The sequence below is a fragment of the Electrophorus electricus genome, chromosome 17 (assembly GCF_013358815.1).
Source record: "Electrophorus electricus isolate fEleEle1 chromosome 17, fEleEle1.pri, whole genome shotgun sequence".
Classification (NCBI taxonomy): Eukaryota; Metazoa; Chordata; class Actinopteri; order Gymnotiformes; family Gymnotidae; genus Electrophorus; species Electrophorus electricus.
In genome coordinates, this window is record NC_049551.1 from 16,570,089 (window position 1) to 16,589,187 (window position 19,099).

At 44.3% G+C, this 19,099-nt stretch overlaps 1 protein-coding gene across 2 annotated transcripts; it reads left to right on the forward strand.

The window, feature by feature from the left end:
* Positions 1-1,250: 1,250 nt before the first annotated feature.
* rph3aa (rabphilin 3A homolog (mouse), a) lies at positions 1,251-17,453 on the forward strand. 2 transcript variants are annotated; one of them, XM_027032275.2, is made up of 17 exons: positions 1,251-1,469; positions 9,916-10,050; positions 10,780-10,909; positions 11,295-11,378; positions 12,123-12,291; positions 12,436-12,474; positions 12,567-12,785; positions 12,981-13,157; positions 13,319-13,398; positions 13,577-13,651; positions 14,488-14,597; positions 14,689-14,815; positions 14,896-14,955; positions 15,269-15,420; positions 15,733-15,814; positions 16,026-16,122; positions 16,592-17,453. In XM_027032275.2, exons 2-17 carry the CDS (start codon positions 9,944-9,946, stop codon positions 16,723-16,725), a joined length of 1,842 nt encoding a protein of 613 aa, XP_026888076.2. In that variant the 5' UTR covers positions 1,251-1,469; positions 9,916-9,943; the 3' UTR covers positions 16,726-17,453. The 2 variants fall into 2 exon arrangements, with proteins under 2 accessions (XP_026888076.2, XP_026888077.2); XM_027032276.2 differs by having other exon boundaries at positions 12,570-12,785.
* Positions 17,454-19,099: the final 1,646 nt, after the last annotated feature.

A 19,099-nucleotide genomic window follows, 5' to 3' on the forward strand; every position in this document is an offset into this window, starting at 1 on the left:
TAAATTGCGTTTAATTACGCCAGTATTGCGCTTGCGCCCACAGCGGACACTAAATAGCGCGTCAAAACGCAATTAAGACACTTTCGTCTCGTCGGAGAAGTTTAGTAGCTTCAAATGTGATTTTTCGGCATTAAAAGAAATGACCGAGACGTGGACCTTGGTGACCTCGGGTGGCTAGGGGTGCGGTAACCATTCTGTTTGATCGCACTTCTGATGTCAGGATATGAAATGGCTGTTGTGAGTGTGTTTGAGAAACATGAGGTAACTTAACCGGCAGACAGCTAAGCTATCTGTGTCTGCAAAAACTGTTTCAGAAAAACTGCGCTGCGTCGGCGTCTCTGAAAACGTGGCATAGCAGCCTTGCTAGAACACCAACCATCCGACATGTTCTTTATTTCTTCCCTTAAACAAATAATTTAAAAAAATATCTGTACGACATAAATATTCATAAAATTGTACTATTAGTGCTTTGCCGAATAGCGTATTCGGATCTGGCTCAACCCCCAGGACTTAAACACGAGGCTGTACTCTGAACACGCAATAGCAGAGACGTGCTGTTATATCCAAACTCTGCCAGTTCAAGTAAACCCCTAATGGAAGCACTCGCAGCTTGCAATAAGTCGTCTTCTCTTCCTTAGAAGACACCTTCTGGTTTTCAGTCTTGTTTTCCTGATCCAACACACCTGATTCAGCTCACAAGTAAAACGAGCCCGCCCTTCTGAAGAGATGTCAGGGGTAGAAGACAGTGAACAGGCAGCAGGCTGAGAGTAGACCCCACTCTTAAATAAGCCCCATGGCAGACACCAGAAACTAAGAAAACGTGAATTATGCAAACCATGTGCTGTGGAACTTGCGTCTCGTATCAGATTAAATGATTATTTAATACGTACTCCATGCTCGTTTTTCTCAGTTTAGGCTAGCTCTTCGGATTTTGTGCTGGCGTGATCTGAACTTTCTCTTCGTTTAGGATCAACACTTCTTTCCTTATAGCTGCAGGTCGCGTGTCGGATTGTACGAGTCACGTGCACTTACCACAAGATGGCAATAACGCTGTGGCGCACTAGAAGGGCATGTAAAGGGAGGGGCAATACATGTAAATCATATATCTCAATATATTTATATTCCAAATAGTTGTAGAATGTTATTAAATAAACAAAACGTGATGATGATCATTATTATTAACATAATTATCTTATATAATAATACACTGCAGGTTTGTGTTGCGCTACTGATTTGTGTGGGGGCAGGCTGGAAGGAGCTACCCTGGGAATGCCGTGAGTGTTTTAACGTTTGCTCACCTAGCATGTCGAAGTGGAGCCTTTTCGCTGTGCGTGCTGAGGGAGCGGGGTCGGTGTTGCAGCGGGGAGACGGCGAGCTGACGGATCACGGGTGCGTCTTTCTCTCCAGCGTCGGCACGCACCCAAGTGTCGCTGATAGGCGAGCGCTTTCCAGAGAACGTCGAACTGCGGGTAAGTTCTCTCGCACTGGCAACCAAACGCACACGGCGGACAATTAATGGAGTTATTATTGCATCTTTGTCTTCAGGTGAAGTTGGAGTATGGGAGAACTTCTAGTTAGACATGTATACAATGTCTTGATTTATGAATTTGAATAAGATTTTGGGAATAAAACATAGCAGCCGCAAACCACATTATTGTATAAGTTAATACCATCGTAGGTTGTAGGCTACAGCATTTTGTGAAGAGAGGGTCCTGTATTGTAGCTTCTTCCATTAGCTCTTATCATCATGCTCTCTAAAGAATATTTAAATAAGTATTAACAATCATCTGGTCATAACTGCTCTGCTGATGGTTATTATACTTTTTGGATCATTAACCTACGAATCATATGAATCTTAATGAAACTGGTTAATTGACCTATCTTCTCAGTTTATCAGTAAAAAAGCTCTTTTTCTTTTTTATTGTATATGCGCAATATGTAATGTAATCACTGGTAAGATGAAATGAGGTGGGTTAAAGGGTTCTAAAAGGGAAAAGAAGTTTGTCCGAATTGTTTAATATGAGTTGTGGAATTCTAATCCAGCTCATGACTCTTTCTTTAAGTGTAGTTTATCAAGCATGGAGATATACAGAAATTATGGAAGGCTTCTTGCATTTTCCAGTGCAGCTGCACAGTAGTAGTTGGAGAGCGCGTGAGTCACACACGCATCTTGACGAGGGCCATAATGGGAGTATTATATAAAGTGATGTGACTCTTCTACGGCTGTAAGGATTAGATGTGCCGACATTAAAAAGCAATAAAAAGTGATAGATTAGAAAAAAAAACTGAGTCATAAAGCTGAACATCTTTGACCTCATCTTTCTCATAGATAAAGATTCATAGAATCGCGTGTTCACCACCGTTAATGTGATCAGAGGCTTTGTGAGACCACAGATGACTATAATGAAGAAGAAACGGTGCCTCAAAGAAAGCAAGAGACAGATGTGGTTACATTTCCCCAGGTGATCCTTACAAACTTCATTCCCAGTTATGTCACGCTGGGGTCTCGGAGAATGTTGTTGTTACTGTTCTTAATGTATGATGATCAGAACTGCACTTACTGGATGTGAAGGCATGTACCGAACAGCTCAGCATGGTTTTGACTCTCCTGAAGTGAAATACTAAGGGAAATCAAACATAATGGAAGTCGTGAAAACAACAAATAAATAGATAAATAAATGAGATATTTGCTTAATGAAAAAGAGAAACAAACACAATACCATGATTATGGTACAGTTACGTGCAGTTACATGCAGATGCTCTGCAGACCTTTGCAGATGTTCACCAGTGTAGGACTATTTTGGGCAAGAACATCTCCAGTCGTGATTTTTACCCAGAGTAGGATTCTCTCACTTCCGTAGCCTCTCGGACAGTCAGCAGTTCAGTGGATGAACACATTGCATTAGACAATTCACATTTTCATCCCTCATGACAGATATTTCAGCAGACCATGCAAATGTCATGCTAATGCCAGCCTAGTGTCAGAATAATATAATATATGGTAATATATACATGGCAAAGCAGGAACTCGGTGACTAAAACATTCTGTCTGGTTACAGTAAACTGCGACTGTACAGCTGCTTGTAGTTTGGTATAGCTGCTGCGCTCCATGGCAGATCACAGGCTCTCCATCAGAGGAGATTAAGCCTCCATCACAGTCTTACAAGATGCAAAGTCACAAGTCCTTTTCACCTGTGTTGTGGTTATGAGAGGGTGTCCCTCACTGTCAGCTGACGTGAGGCGGAGGATTACTGAGCACCACGCACCTGGAGGACAAAGCCATTGTTCTCGTTTGGTGCTTTTGCTGAAATATAAACTACTGAATCATGTGATTCATGGCAGCATGAGCCTTACTGACAACACTCGCAATCAGACGTCGGCCTCCTCTCCTGATATAGAAAGATAGGCAGGGGCATGCCTCCTTTATGCTACATTGATAAATGTATCGGGACACACCTCTTAATCATGCAACTCAGGTGTTTCATTTAGTCACATTGTGAGAGGTACATGAATTCAATCTCCTAGCCATGCAGTTTCCCTTTACATACATTTGTGAAAGAACAGGTTGTTCTAAAGAGCTCACTGAATTCAACCGTAGTACTGTACTGGGATGCCACCATTGCCACTAGGCAGTTAATGAAATTTCTTCCCTCCTGGATATTCCATGATCAGCTGTGAGTGGTATTATCCAGCAGTGGAAAGAACCACAGCAACTCAGCTATGATGGGACGGACTGTGTAAAGTTTCCAATTAGGGTCTCTGAGTGGGTCTGCAAGTGTGTAAAAGTCGCCAACGCTCTGCTGACTCAATAACTGCAGAATTCCAAATCTCCTCTGGCATTAACGTCAGCACAAACTCTGCACCCAGAGCTTCAGGTCAGGGGTTTTCATGGCGGATCAGCTGCACGCGTGTTTTACGTCACCAAGCACAATGCCGAGCGTTGCATGGAGTGGCGTAAAGCACGCCGCCACGAGACTCTGGAGCAGTGGAAACGTTCTGTGGAGTGACGAATCTCACTTCTCTGACAGCCTGATTGTATTGTGCCAACTGTAAAGTTTGGTGGAGGAGGGATAATGCTGTGGGGTTGTTTTTCAGGGTTTGGTCTGGGCCCCTTAGTTCCAGTGAAGGGAAGTCTTAATACTTCAGCATGCCAAGACATTTTGGACAATTGTATGCTCCCAACTTTGTGGGAACAGTTTGGGGAAGGCTTTTCTGTTTCAGCATGACTGTGCCCCAGTGCACAGAGCAAGGTCCAGAACATGGTTGGCTGAGTCTGGTCTGGAAGAACTTCACTGGCCCACACAGAACCCTGTCCTCAACGTCATCAAACACCTTTGGGATTAATTAGTATGGAGATCGAAAGCCAGGCTCTCACATCCAGACGTCAGTGTCTGACCTCACAAATGCTCTTCTGGATGAATGGACTAAAATTCACACAAACACATTCCAAAATCTTGTAGAAAGCCTCCCCAGAAGAGTGGACACTGTTATAGCGGCAAAGGGGGATCCACTCCTTATTTAATGCCTATGGATTTAGAATGGCATGTCATAAAAGCTCAGGTGTAGGTGTAATGTGTAGGTGTCCCAATACCTTTGTCCATTTAATGTATTTCACCTTGCTTGTGTTCAGGGACTTTATATGAGCCCTTTGGCAACTTACAGGTCAGCACAGATTAAGAGAGGACCAGTAATGAACCCCTGAGGAACACATCATGGCCAAGTTAAGACACAAGTGGTATAGCTCTTGAGGAACTATTTAATTCAGATGGCACAAGAAAGAAAGCATCAGGAGCGTGTAGCAGCATGGCTGTATGCTGTGATGTAACTTTAGACCGACAACGCACACACGTGTAGACTCATAAGAGACCGTCATCAAAATGGAGCTTGAGATGAACTCATCGATGCTCTTATGACGGTAAGGTTCATCCTCCTGGGGAAGCCGGGGAGGCTGGTTCATCTCCTCTGCACTGATACAGATGTGGCAATAGTGTACTTGGGTCTATAAATACCCTTCAGTGTTTAGTAGAAATCTCGAACATATTATGGGTTAATACTTATAATAAATAGAATCATTTTATGACATTTTTATATTTTAAATCTAGTAGACATAAAAATTGAAGCGTTTTGAAATATTAGGCATTTAAAAAATCAGTTTTGCTGTGGACAGACCCTCAGAAGCTCAGAATGAAGACCTCCAGATCCTCGGTCCATCTGGTCCATTTCCCCCTTTTCTGTTCTCGTCAGTTTGCCCTTCCTTTTCCCGGACTAGTGACAGCTCCCTCCAGCACAGCGGGCAGCGGATGCAGAGGGATGGTGGCTTTCCCTGCCAGCACATGGGAACAGACCTGGCATCAGGCCTCCTGGCCACAGAGTTGGCCATTGGGCTTTTTTGCTTTTGATCACAGCTTCTCCAGTAATATCTGGCCAACTTATTAGTTCCTCAGCAAGCCCCACCGGGATGCCTTGGTCTGATCCATGGGATTCTTAGTCTTGTATCTGTGTGTGGAGTTTCACTGGCATGAACAGTGTAGTAACTTCCCTGCTCCATCATTGCTCAACTTGGAGTGCTTTGCTAATTTGCCAATTCTTTGAATTAAGTGTATTAGAACAAGAAATGTGCAAGGATGAAGTCTGGGGCTGGATTGGGCCAATTAAATATTGCAGATTTTTACAGTGTAGAAAACCTATTTACCAAGCGACACCATCAAATGTGTTTACAACCATCTTCTCTCTAATTGCCCTCTGGAGCCGGTCTCATTTCTCAGCTAAAGTTGTCCTGTCCATGCTACATTTGCCCTTATTTTTAGAATGTGAGTTTGAAAGTAAGAACTTTAGTCCAGTACTGTGAAAGAGGTCCTTGGTCTCTAAGTCATCAGAAGGGTGAGGTCTCCCAGCTATTAGCCATACTGTGATGCAGGCTTAGATCAGAGCATGCACTCATGCTGACACATGCACTTTGCATTCATTCAACAAAGAAAAACAAAACAGACAAACAAACACCAACACATTAATGGAGTGCTGAGTGCTGTCTTAGAAATACAGATGGAAACAAATTTGAATGATTCCGTATACAATATGTGTGTGTGTGTGTGTGTGTGTGTGTGTGTGTGTGTGTGTGTGTGTAGAAAAGTCCAGGGAGTAACTGCAGTGTACTGTAGATGATGTCAATATTGCAGTGAAGTTTGCAAGGTTTCCAGAGAAACAAGCTTCCAGAATCCACAAGGTTTCCAGAGAAACACAATGTTTGGGACAGAAGTCTTTCATCAGCTATGCAAGCAAAGTACTCCGATGAAGGACCACTGTCTGAAACATCCTGTATCTCTGAAAACCTTGGGTATTTCACTGCAATTTTGACTCTCTCTCGCTGTCTCTCTCATTACATATGTATGTGTGTGTGTGTGTGTGTGTGTGTGTGTGTGTGTGTGTGTGTGTGTGTGTGTGTGTGTGTGTGTGTGTGTGTGTGTGTAAAGGCCTTTTCCTGATCCCTCATCTACAGTCCCTTCATACAGACACTTTCATTGGCTTTGCCTCTGTAGTACATTCTACTCCGTCCATGTTGTGGTTTGTTCCAGTAGCCAGCCTACTTACCATCAAACTGTCCTGGTTCCTCAACATTGAATGCGGACCTTGTTAAGGTGGTCTCGTGTTTCAGTGGTAGACAGATAGTGGTTTGTGTAGCGCATTAATGTGTTTAGAATAGCCTTCATCTCGCCACCTCAGGCTCCCATTTATGGAACAACAGCTCTCGTTAATTTCCACACCCTGCTTTTGATCTGTGTGTCTCGTCAACCTGTTTCACCGGAATCTGCCTGAGGGCGAGGGCTGCTCTTAAACTGGGTTTGAGGTTTAGATGGATGGAGTTTTACGTTGGCAGACGTAATGGCTGGGGGACAGTGAAGCCTGGATTTAGCTGTGGGGGGGGGGCAGACAGACTGGAATGGTAGGAGCAGGTGTGGGGGTCAGAGACCTGATACGTCAGGGCTCTTTGTACGCAGCAGTATCATAGAGCTCAATAACGTCAGGCAATAGTCTGAGGGTGGAGCACTGTGGAGGAGAAACATCGATGCTGGGATCGCTTAGGTGTGGAGATGCGCGCGCACACACGCACATTTAAAAGCCGCTTCGGAGACAGAGTGGAGCTGATGCTGGTTTTCGTGTTTAGTATTCGGGGACCATGTAATCAGTCATGGCACTCACAACATGCGGCTTTGGCAGTGTGGTCCTGTTGTGTGAAATCATGAAATGGGCACCACTGCCTCCAACTCTCCCAGGGCTAATGGTGTGTAACCGAAAGCCCTCTGGAACTGACTTGGCCGTTACACCAGAAATGCCATGTACTGCTATATGAAACTGAACTCTCAATAGTATTTTCCAGCACTATTACAGCTCTAATTTGAGCTTCATTAAGCTCACAATTACATTTCACACATTCCATTGAAAGCTATAAAAATGCGTTACCTTACAGTCCAGTTGTTTGCTCATTATTTATTTCATGTTTCATATACTTGAACATGAGTGCATTAGAAATCTAGAGCTTAACGTACCGCATACCAGAGCAATGAAAGTCCTCTAGCTTCAGCTTTATGAATTATGACTAGACAAACAGGAAGGTCAGATCGATTCTTTAGCCTCATTACCATATTCAAGCTGTTCTGAAGCTCATTCGCAGATAAATAACCTCAACTGCACCTTCATTTGTATACTGGTGAAGCATATTACTTTCATCCAATCAGTGTGCTGAATGACATTTAGATGTTGGGAGTGATGCACCGCCCTTGTCACTGGTCAAGCTGGCCCAGTCGGCATTAGGAACCCAGATCTAATATTGACTGTGTGGATTCTAACTGGATATTAGTGTAAATGAAAGTGTTGGGGGTCACACTGCCCCAGTGTGTTGTGCTCTCTGTTAGTGATGCAGCCTTTCAGGCAGCCATACATATCATACATAAAAGATCCATCATTATAAGTTATCAGTGGCACTGTGTGTCACATATATATGCACAAAATTGCATGTTCAGTTCCAGATGTGATACACCAGAGTTATAAGGCCTGCGTTTGCTAATGTCTTTTGAATCTAATCTATTACTGCACCCTGAAAAGATGAAAGTACATGAAAATTATGCACCAACTTAACCCCGTAGTGCTTGAACCAGACAGTAAAATCTTTACAAAGACCTACGCAGGGCACCGATACCATATGAATAAACCTAGCTTATAAGTCAATCGCATTAGAGTCTTAATTTAGTGCACTGATTTAAACCTTACCCTCATTTCCAGCTCAGGAATGAACACACACACGTTCGAAGCTGCAGACCAATGTTATCGAGGGCCAGAATCTGCACTTTCTTCACGACTTGCATGATGCCTTTGAAAAGCCTTGATGAGATGAATAGTGACAGTGATGGGAAGTGCAATGTGGTTTCCGATCGCTGATCTTCCTCCCTCTCTCCCTCCCTCCCTCCTCGGCCTGATGCCTCTTCCACTCTGTGCCATCCACCCCTAGACAGCAGTCAGTCACGTCTTCTGCTGAGTCACCTCACTGTCCGGGTTCTCTCCTCCACATTTCAATCTGTGGGGGGGAAGAGCAGAATCACACTAATGCCGCGAAGCCAAAAAGAGCAGTGGGATGTCAAACGCTACACCACCAATGTTTTTCACTCATTTAATATTAATTCGGTGCAGCTATGTACTGGAGCAACTGACATGTATTTGGGAGAGAAACTTTATGAACCCATCAGAAATAACCTGGATTTCTGACTCCTGAAATGTGATTTGATCTTGTTTGTTATATAAGACACTATTTTTATGATAACTTGCAACACACAATGCTTTATGTTCTTTATAGCATCTGTATAGTAAATATGGTTTAACAGTCACAGTAATTGAGGTACGTGAATCTTCACTAGATGGTGTTCAGGAGGTTCAGTATCATTTCAGCCGTTTTCCTTGACCAAATAATAATCTATAAAATGGAAAAGAGGTCAGTGAAACACTTTTGTGCTTCAAAAATGTTTGATCAGATTTCAAATGACCGACACCTCTGATGTTCACTCATAGTTACCATAACATAATGACATTTATTATTTGCCTTTCACTTAACTGACAATACAACTGATGCCAGTCATTGTAAATAAAGTCATTAGAAATTTGGATGCAATAAGTCACGTGGTCAGAGCTGAGGTTGTGCGGTGGTTGACATCAGGAAAACTTGACTTTCAGATAGTCTACAAGGCTAGGATTTCTTTTGACCTAATCGTACCTCTTTGATAGCAAGATCAAGCGTAGAACTGATGTCTGACCAAGACCGGAGAAAAGGAGGAGGCATATATGCGAGTCATTAATGGTGTTAATGGTGTTAAATGTGTTTGATTAAAGTGTTTAGAAAACTGTGACTTTCACCATTGGTGAGTCAGCAATAAACCAGCACTGAAGGTCCCCCAAACTGGAGGAATGTAGTTAACAGTACAGCGAACAGCAGTAAGATAAACCACTGAATGTCATGGAGACAGCGTCCCACAACAGTCAGCATCTTACAGAAATGTTGCAACAGGAGGGCTTGTTCAGTGTCTGTTTGTTGTCCACGGTAGTCTATGTGAAGTCGCAGCGAAACAAGAACATCCAAGGCCATTGACCCAAAAGAGCCAAAGCCCTGAGCTGCTGGAATGGGAATCTTCACCCCAACAGTGGCCTTGGACTCACACACATCAACTCCCCAGGATTCTGGGTGTAATAAAACTGCTTTAAATATTCTATTTGATATAAGGTGTCCGGCGTTTACTGCATGTGCTGTATCAGTTGGAATACCGTGGCCAGCTAAAAGTCCCCCTTGCGGTTGGATGGCACGTTGTTGCTGCAGCAAATGTGGCAGTGTTGGTGGAAGCATGTGCCACCCATCTGCTCTCGCTGTGGCTGCAGGGTGCATTGTGGGAGGAACACCGGTCTCATGGAGGTCGCAGGAGCAGAGGAGCTGACGGACGAGGAGAAGGAGACCATCAACAGCGTGCTGGCTCGCGCCAAGCTCATGGAGGACATGGAGCAAAAGAGGATTGGGTGAGCATTGCTCCTTCAGCGTCTCATGGCCAAAGTCCGTGGGCTTCATCATGTGGTGCACATATTTGCTGTAAGCACCTGGTACTTCCATGCCAGGGATTCACTGGCTTGGTTCAGCTGTGCTGGAAGCTGACACAAAATAGAAATATAGAGCATCTGGGGGTCACCAGGCTGGGTTGAGGAACACTGTTCACTTCTATGGGTTAACACCTTTGGTTTTAAATCAACAGCTATTTCTACCAGGCCTGTAGAGGAGCTTGCTTGCACCTTCTCCATAGTACAATTCCATAGAATGGTTCAAAAGAACGATTCCTTAAATGATTCCATAGAACGATTCCATGAAATAATTCAGCATGAAACGTGCGATATGGGTGGATTGCATTTAGACTCCTTACAGTGGTGAAGGTACTGGACTAGTAATCAGAAGGTTGCCAGTTCAAGTTCCCATTGTTGGGCCCCTGAGCAAGACCCTTAACCCTCAAGTGCTGGAAAAGCTGCAGATTAGCTGTAGGAGTAAAGGAACGATGTGCAGGTCTCCTCCAGTCTCTCTGAGTTGTTAACGCATGTCCTTCCCTTCTCCTCTAGCACTCAGCTTGCAAAGTGTCAAAACTCTTGCTTTCTCCCATCAGTTGGACTTTAATACGGTCTGCTTGGGGCTGGACGGAGCAGCTGCGTGTGGGGGTGGGGGTGGGGTGCTGAGCCTGCGCCCTGACGTCTCATGTCCCGCAGGCGTCTGGTCAGGAGGCTGGATGGGATGAGGAGGACTGCCCGCGGCGATGGCCACTCGCGCTGTCTGATCTGCGGCCAGCGGTTCGGCTTGGCTGGCGTCAGCTCCGTCACGTGCCAGGAGTGTAAGAAGGTAGGTGTGCACCAGGGCCAACCTGAACACCTCCGGGCCTCCTCCTGAGGAGTCTGCATGGAGCTGAAACCTGTCCGTAACATACTGCCGGCTTGAGACGGCCAACATCTCGGCAGATGTTTTTCCACACGCTTCACATTTTTCAGATGAATGAGATTAGAGGTTACATTTTCGAACTGTAACACACGCTCTGGCATGATTACAGTTAAAATGTTACAATTAACAGTAAATAACTACAGCGCCTCGTCATGTCCGAATCTGTCTTCATCACCGACGGAGCGTAGCTCTAGTGCTGTGGCGGGACATGAGCGCTAGAATAAACGGTGCCGTCTGAGCCGTGCGAGTGTGTTGGCTGCACCATCACAGTCTTCTGTCTGTCCTGCAGCAAGTGTGCACCACGTGCAGCGCTTATATCGGCAACCCATCCTGCGCCGTCTGGCTGTGCAAGATCTGCAGTGAACACAAGGAGGTGAGGGAGCTCGGAGCAAAGACGCTTCCATGTCTGCTTGCAACGCGCCCGAGATCTTTCCAGGGTTGTGTGCCAGACCACTTTGGCGCTGCACCCTTTTGTCTGCTTCTGCGTGACAGTTTGGCACACTGACGTTCAGAAGCTCTCGTTCGATAACGAGATGGTTCACACCTTTGATGATGTAACCCGGTTCACCGCCGCTGTCACAGAGCGCAAAATCCGCCTGTCAACAGTAGGATCCTGCACACAGTTGTTTGCTTCTGATCCTGTGTGTCCTCATCACTGTGATGGCTGGAGTGTTCCAGATCTGGATATAATGGGTGTTTTTCAGGAAGGTGATCCCTTAGACACTCAACATTGTTTTAGAAACCTCTGTGCTTCTGAGTTCAAACTTCTGTAGCATCTCTGCAGTTTGTATTTCTGAAAAATACATCCTGTGATGTCATGACGTCGCCCACAGGGAGTTAAAACTAATGCTAATTATAAAGCCTTCATGGAAATTCTATGGTATAGAATTGAAAATCATGGTTTATAATTGTATTTGCAGTAATGTAATACAATCTTGAAAGAGATATCTAGAGGGACAGTGACTATGGAAAACAAACAAATTGTTTGTTTCATCTGGGCAGATTGTTTGAAGTTCAGATTAGTCTGTTTCACTGATATAATCAACCATACAACAACCATCTGCAGTCATACAGAGGAAATAATCAGAGATCTGAGATCTTCCTGATATTTCTCAAGGTGCTGAAGCAGACTGGTGCCTGGTTCTTCCGAGGGTTTCCTCAGCAGACCTTACCTGCACCCTTAGCCATCTCAAAGCAGCAACAGCTCAGCGCCTCTAACCCTGCATCTGAAGATCCAGCTGGCCAGAATACAACTGCTCACTCGTATGTCCATGCACAGAAAGGAGGTTAGCTTGCCAGCCCCCGTGAAAACAGCTTGCGTTGAAGTTTGCGCAAATGTGCAAATGTGTTAAATATGCATACATTCATTATGCATTATAAGTTGCAAAAATCACTGATTTACCCTGTTGTTTCTGATTTTTCTCATCCAGACAGTGCTCAGGTTATCAGCAGAGGGCAGCAGATACCAGGTCAGCGGCCGATACACATCAGTGGTGTTTAATGTCACAGATGAGAAAGGCCTGAAAACTGGAATATCAGTTTCCTGCTTCTTTGCACACAGCAGAAACTGAACCTCCCAAGCAGGTGAAGCAGGAGGAGGACGTGGTTGTCTGGGGGGAGACGGTGGTGGTAGGGGCCCGTCTAACCGAGCACGGGAGCTTCAGTCCAAGACAAGCATCTGAGGAGCGAACACTGAATCTGACAGTGGTAGAGGAAGGAGAACGTGTCCAGATCTGTAGACCTTCACAGCCAGCTCCTGCCTTCAAGCCAACCCAAAAAGGTAAACAGAGTGCCAAGGTTCGTTAACCTTTGCGTTTCCTTGGAGAGGCTTTTCTGCTTATGGACAGGCTCTGAAGCAGTAGGTTTGAGACCTGGTTGGGTTACACCTTCACTTAACAACCACGCCAGTGTTCTCCTTTGGTGGTGCTGTACCGCAGGGTTGAATCGAACATCGCGTAATGCATTTTGATTGCAGCGGGAACTTGTGATCCCGAGAAAGGAGTGCCTTGGGCGGAGTGCAGGTCGCGACCCCCAATGGAGAACAAGATGCCGTCCGTGTCCGTAAGTGGCGCCCTCGCCACGCTACGGCCCCCTCCCCCCGCTGCCAAGGAAGAGGAGGAAGATGCCGACGACTATGACTCGGATGACTCCAGTAAGGCCAATGTCGTGTTTCCGACGCTGCAGGTTCTCCACTGGACTAGACTGTTTGCCATGCGTCTCTTTAGCCTCTGGTTTTAGCCTCTAGTTTGTGGTTTGCGTTTGTCGTCGCCGTCCTGGTCGAGGCTCCACTCTGATGTTCGCTCCCTCTCTCAGCTACTCTGGGACTGCTGGAGTTCAGTCTGCTCTATGACGACAGCTGCAGCGCTTTGCAGTGCAGCGTCCTCAGAGCCAAGGTATCGTGTTTCGGATCCCGTGCCGGTGGGACGTTGATTTAAGAGAGCAATTCTGCTTTAAGTCTATTTTCATGTGTGGCAAAGCCTGCTCCATTGTTTTAGATGGATCGTATAGCAATGTGTGTAACCATAAGCCATGACTGAATGTTGTCTTTTTACCACAACGCCGCTTTTTAAGGGCCTCAAGCCAATGGACTCCAATGGACTGGCTGATCCTTACGTCAAGCTGCACCTGCTCCCCGGAGCCAGCAAGGTAACACGTGCGCGCGTTTGGTCTGATGGGTGTCGTCTTCTTTAAAAGGAACAAACAATTACACCTGCTTTACATGTTCTATCATCCTAGAAGACAAGATTCCCATTAGATCCATTTTTTATCCTTATGCTTGTCCCAGAAGTGGAGCCCTTTTGGAGTAATGGAGATTCTATGAAGAATATACATACATGTATATCTGTTACATGGCACTCAGCCACTGAACACTAATCCTGTAGTGGAATGTTTGTCGAGCTCTACCATGATAACATTTTCTTTTTCCTTGTTTTTTTTTTTATATCCCTTGACACCATCCTTCCCTTTCAGGACAACTTTCCTTTCTCCTCCCTTCCAGTTATTGTTGTCATAGAGTTTACAGTTTATTTGTAGTAGTGTTACTGTGTTAATCAGCTACATCCATGCGGAGGGTTGAAACTGCAAAAGCACTACGAGAGGTCATCAGAGGTCATATCTAGGCTATCAGAGGTCATACCTAGTCCCCTAATGACACTGTCAGAGGTCATATCTAGGCTATCAAAGGTCATACCTAGGCATCTAAAAGTATTCAGATCCTCTATATTTGGATTTGGGTCTTGCAGACCACATTTGATTTAAGGAACGAATCAGAAGACATAAAGGTTTCCTTCTGTTTAAATGGTCCACCCTAGAGGGCCACACCTGCACAGATATCTTAGAACGATGCTTATTTTAAATTAGTATGTGCACGATAATTGGTATTCAGGAAAAATCCATGACTAAATACACATTAATAATACTTGACATTAAAAACAACTGAATTTTTTAACAAGGACTAAGGGTGTTGTTTGTCTTGACCTCAGTCCAGTAAGCTCCGCACAAAGACTCTCTATAGCACTTTGAATCCTGTTTGGAACGAGACCCTGGTGTACCATGGCATTACCAAAGATGACATGCAGAGAAAGACCCTCAGGTAAGATGGCTGGTTTTCCGAGAGCTCACACTTTAAAAAGCCTGACATTTCCAAGAGCGTAAGTGCTTGGTGTCCATGTTTCCCCTGCCAGACTCTCTGTGAGTGATGAGGACAAGTTCGGCCATAATGAGTTCATTGGGGAAACCCGTGTGGTTCTGAAGAAGTTGAAACCAAACCAGAAGAAGGACTTCAGTGTGTGTTTGGAGAGAATGGTGCCGGTAAGCCACACTGCTCCTGCTGTTAGATCAATTACGTGTTCTTGGGTTTCACACACTGTCTTTGTTCCTCACACATGTAGGTAAAGCGCACAGCTACTGCTGGAGGTTCAGGCCGTGGCATGGCCTTGTACGTGGAGGAGGTAAAGATATATGACACACTGCATGGCTACTCCACTAGTGGAAGCCATTGCTGAAATTTTTGCATGGTTTTAGTGAGTGAGTGATCTTTTTTTTCTATAGCATGCACGCTCGGGTGGGCAGTCCCAGCCCTGGAGAGCCACAGTCTTGCACTGTGTGGCATTATCTGTCCTCAAACGTCCTTTTCATTTAATTCATCCCTGGCGCTTAGCTAATGAGGGCAGGGAGAACGAACTGTTCCGTGACCTTGCGCGACTGCAAGTGCCCGTTACAGTGGCAGCCTCTCTGACTGGCGGGTTTGACTGGTGGCTACAGGTGACAGGGGGCATGGATGTGGAAGAGCGAGGTCGCATTCTGGTGTCGCTCACCTACCACAGCCGGGAGAGCCGTCTCGTCGTGGGCATCGTCCGCTGTGCCCATCTGGCTCCCATGGACTCCAACGGCTTCTCTGACCCTTTTGTCAAGCTGTAGGTATCACCGCCTGTGTCTGAAGAGGAAAACAACCGCAGTCGTGACACTGCATGCCCTTGGGAGCGTCAATGAGCGCCGAGAGCCTTCAGACACACAGCTGAAGGAAAACTCAGTGCCATTAAATGACAGCTGTATATTTTACATTATGCAAATTAGGTTATGGTTAAACATTTTTATGGATTGAAATTAAATTGAGTTTGTGGCAGCATTTTACCTTAGTCACATCCCATGGGGTGTTATTTGATTATTAAATTTATTTTCCGCTGTTGTCGTCTTAATATTCTTCTGATATTTTTTCTGTTCTATAGTTGCCTAAAACCTGACACTGGGAAAAAGGCCAAGAATAAAACTCAGATCAAGAAGAAGACCCTCAACCCTGAGTTTAATGAGGTTTGCCCACTCTCTGTCTGGTTCATGCCTGTCTGTTGGGTTAATAGGAGACAGAGCATCAGTGCCCTTGGAATTATGAGATTAACATGACATCTAAAGGGAATATTTATGACCTGAAGTGTCGAAACAAAGCAGGTTCCTTGTTGTCTTCATATTGCATCAAAAGGCTTCTGCAGTGACTGTTTTCTTTGTTTTTGTTTATTTTTCTCAGGAGTTTAGCTATGACATCAAACACAGCGAACTCGCAAAGAAGACTTTAGACATCTCTGTCTGGGATTATGACATGGGCAGGTCCAATGACTTCATAGGTATGTTCAGATGCTTGGTAATGTGTTCAACATAAACGTGAGTTATCCATCCATACAGCTGGAAGATTTGAGGATACTGAGAAAACGTGTGTGCGCGCGCGTGTGTGCGCGCGCGTGTGTGCGCGCGTGTGTGTGCGCGTGTGCGTGTGTGCGCGCGCGTGCGTCTGTGTGCGTGTGTGTGTGTGTGTGTGTGCGTGTGTGTGTATGTGTGCGTGTGTGTGTGCGTGCGTGTGTGTGTGCGTGCGTGTGTGTGTGTGCGTGCGTGTGTGTGTGCGTGCGTGTGTGTGTGTGCGTGCGTGCGTGTGTCTGTGTGTGCGTGCGTGTGTGTGTCTGTGCGTGTGCGTGCGTGTGCGTGCGTGTGCGCGCGTGTGTGTGTGTGTGTGTGTGTGTATGTGTGTGTGTATGTGTGTGTATATATGTGTGTGTGTGTGTGTGTGTGTGTGTGTATATGTGTGTGTGAGAAATGCAGGTGGCTGCCACCTTGGCATTGCTGCCAAAGGCGAATGTTTGAAGCACTGGTACGAGTGCCTGAAGAACCATGACAAGAAGATTGATCGCTGGCATGTTCTGTTCAGCCAGAACAGCGTGGAGACTGACGACTGAAACACGTCTGCGTCCGCACACATCGCTTCGTCACAGTGTGATTCTGTGTTCCAGCATTTTCAGCTGCCCCTAAAACCATCCTAACCTGTGCTTGTAGTCTACAGCATGCTCTTCACCAAGCATTGCAGTCCTGTGATGAACTTTTAAATAACTAGGGCTTTAGGTAGTTTAAATAACTAGGGCTTTAGGTATAGTTATACTGACACTCTGTGTTGCATCTAGTTTGCGACTGCTAAGAGGAGACACCACGCCATGTTCTTAACCAGCCTGATGAAAACTGCAAAGTAAAAGGTCACAAAATATTTTAATCATAAAAAACTTTCACCAAAAAATGTTGAAATGTGAAAATGTGAATAACCTAGCACTGTACACTATATAGTACCACATCCTGCTTTGTCCATTAAAGTTCACATCATGTATATTTTTTAAATTATCCAAACTGATCAAAAACTGTGAACTTTAAAATTTAATATAACATTGGCCACACAAAATCTAATTATGAATATGAATTTGAATATTGTTGTCTGTAGGTTAATATTAACATACAAAATGCATGAGGATTCAATATTTATAATATTGTACATGGAATTCATGTTCATTGTCTTACATATTCTTGCATGTCACATTCCTAACTGATGATAAAAGCTGATTAACCACATTACCTGCTCGGAACTAAGTACTCATGTATGTGTGTATTATCTAAATATTACCATTAAAGCATCAATATGGGCTCCCAAAAAGACCACTGATTTATTATATCATGATGACAACGTTCATAATGGTATGTGGAACTGTCCCACGAAATCAAGGTCAAAGGTCACCAAATGATGTGCTCTGCCGTCTGACACAGGATTTGTTTGAATTTTATACTTTAGTGTTTCTGCTGATGACATTTTCCAGCATTATCCAAGTTATGTTTTGTTATGCGTCCAAAAAAAAACCCACCACAAATGCAGAAACAGAAGCAACTCGTGCAACAGAACGTATCAGAAAGCGTTTGGTGTGGACACAGAACAAGGCAGACCAAATGTTCCGGGCAGCATGTCTACTGAGTATTTAGAGGCAACTGATGTTTTCTACATTTACAAACTATGACTGCCTTCACAAACTGTTCATTCAACCAAAAGAAAACAATGACCCGTGATTCCACAGCTACACATCTTCACTGCTCTAAGGGTCTATGACAGTTCATGACCACCTGTTTTTCTGTTTCAGGACTTTTTCATCAGCTCAGTGCCAGAACATAAAATGGGGTGAACATTATTAGTACTGTTAGTAGCAAAATGTATTAAGGATAAAATAGCACGTATTATTTTGACATTTTAACATTTTTATTTAATTATTTTGTTTATTTTGTCAGGGACCATGCAGAAAATACATTAGAATCAAAAGAAGATAAATGCATCAGAATTAGCTAATAATAATAATTATATTAATAATGACAACAACAAGATATGTTCTGCAGTGTGTGTGCAGGTAAACACAATAAATACAATAAAACCCACAATATCAATTCAATATAAAGCCAACTCACACCTCCGAATTGACCCAAGCAACCCAGTTCAACAGTGGTCTGTTCCATAGAGCGTAACTCTGCTTTATGGTTTCACAAGAAAAACTCTTAAAACCTGCACAAGTTTTCAAATCAGTCTGTTTGTGGCCCTGAATGAAAAAGCCAGAGTGGTTGCTGGTGTGGAGCACTACACTGCCCCCTGTGGACAGTCCTCCGAGCGAAGCGGATCAGGGCTGAACAGGCTCGGCTGTGAGGGGTCATGGGTTTAGAAATGTTAAAGAGCAGATGGACATTTGAATACATAATTAGTAAACATCCATGAATTTCAGATAAACCCACTGCACTCCCAGTTAATGAATAAACATCCTCTACTGAAACGTCCCACGGGGTATTACAAAGTCTTTAGAAACAAGTATTACAGTGGCGATATTAAGCAATAAACAGAAAGCAATAAAAAGATGCCACGGGTTTTGTTCAAATAAAGGTTTTAGCCAATCTCTTAATATATTATAATTACTTTAAAAGTAAGTAAAAAAGCTTGAGTAAAGAATATTAAGGCCTTAGTTGTTTTATAATTACAGTGAAAGGTAGCTGCAACTGCAAATGTTAAATAATTCATATACATTACAATTTTATGTCCTGCAGTCTTATGCAAATGAAGCAGCATTGGTTAACTTAGCAGAAATGCTTCCAGTGGTGATAGGAGAGAAAACGTTATTCGGGTGAGGGTTGCACTACTCACCTCGCACGAACACACCAGAGGAACCTGGTGAGCTTCACTTCACTACAGTAACACTGTGCTGCAAGTTCCTTATCTTATCATTTTAATCCGTCACTACATAAAACATTGCGTCATGTGTC

What these genes read in the sequence shown, in the direction of transcription:
- rph3aa (XM_027032275.2), top strand. Translation starts at nt 9,944, where the DNA reads ATGGAGGTCGCAGGAGCAGAGGAGCTGACGGACGAGGAGAAGGAGACC. An exon ending in TCTGACCCTTTTGTCAAGCT is followed by an intron (nt 15,421 to 15,732) that starts GTAGGTATCACC and finishes TCTGTTCTATAG; the next exon opens with TTGCCTAAAACCTGACACTG. An exon ending in CAGGTCCAATGACTTCATAG is followed by an intron (nt 16,123 to 16,591) that starts GTATGTTCAGAT and finishes TGAGAAATGCAG; the next exon opens with GTGGCTGCCACCTTGGCATT.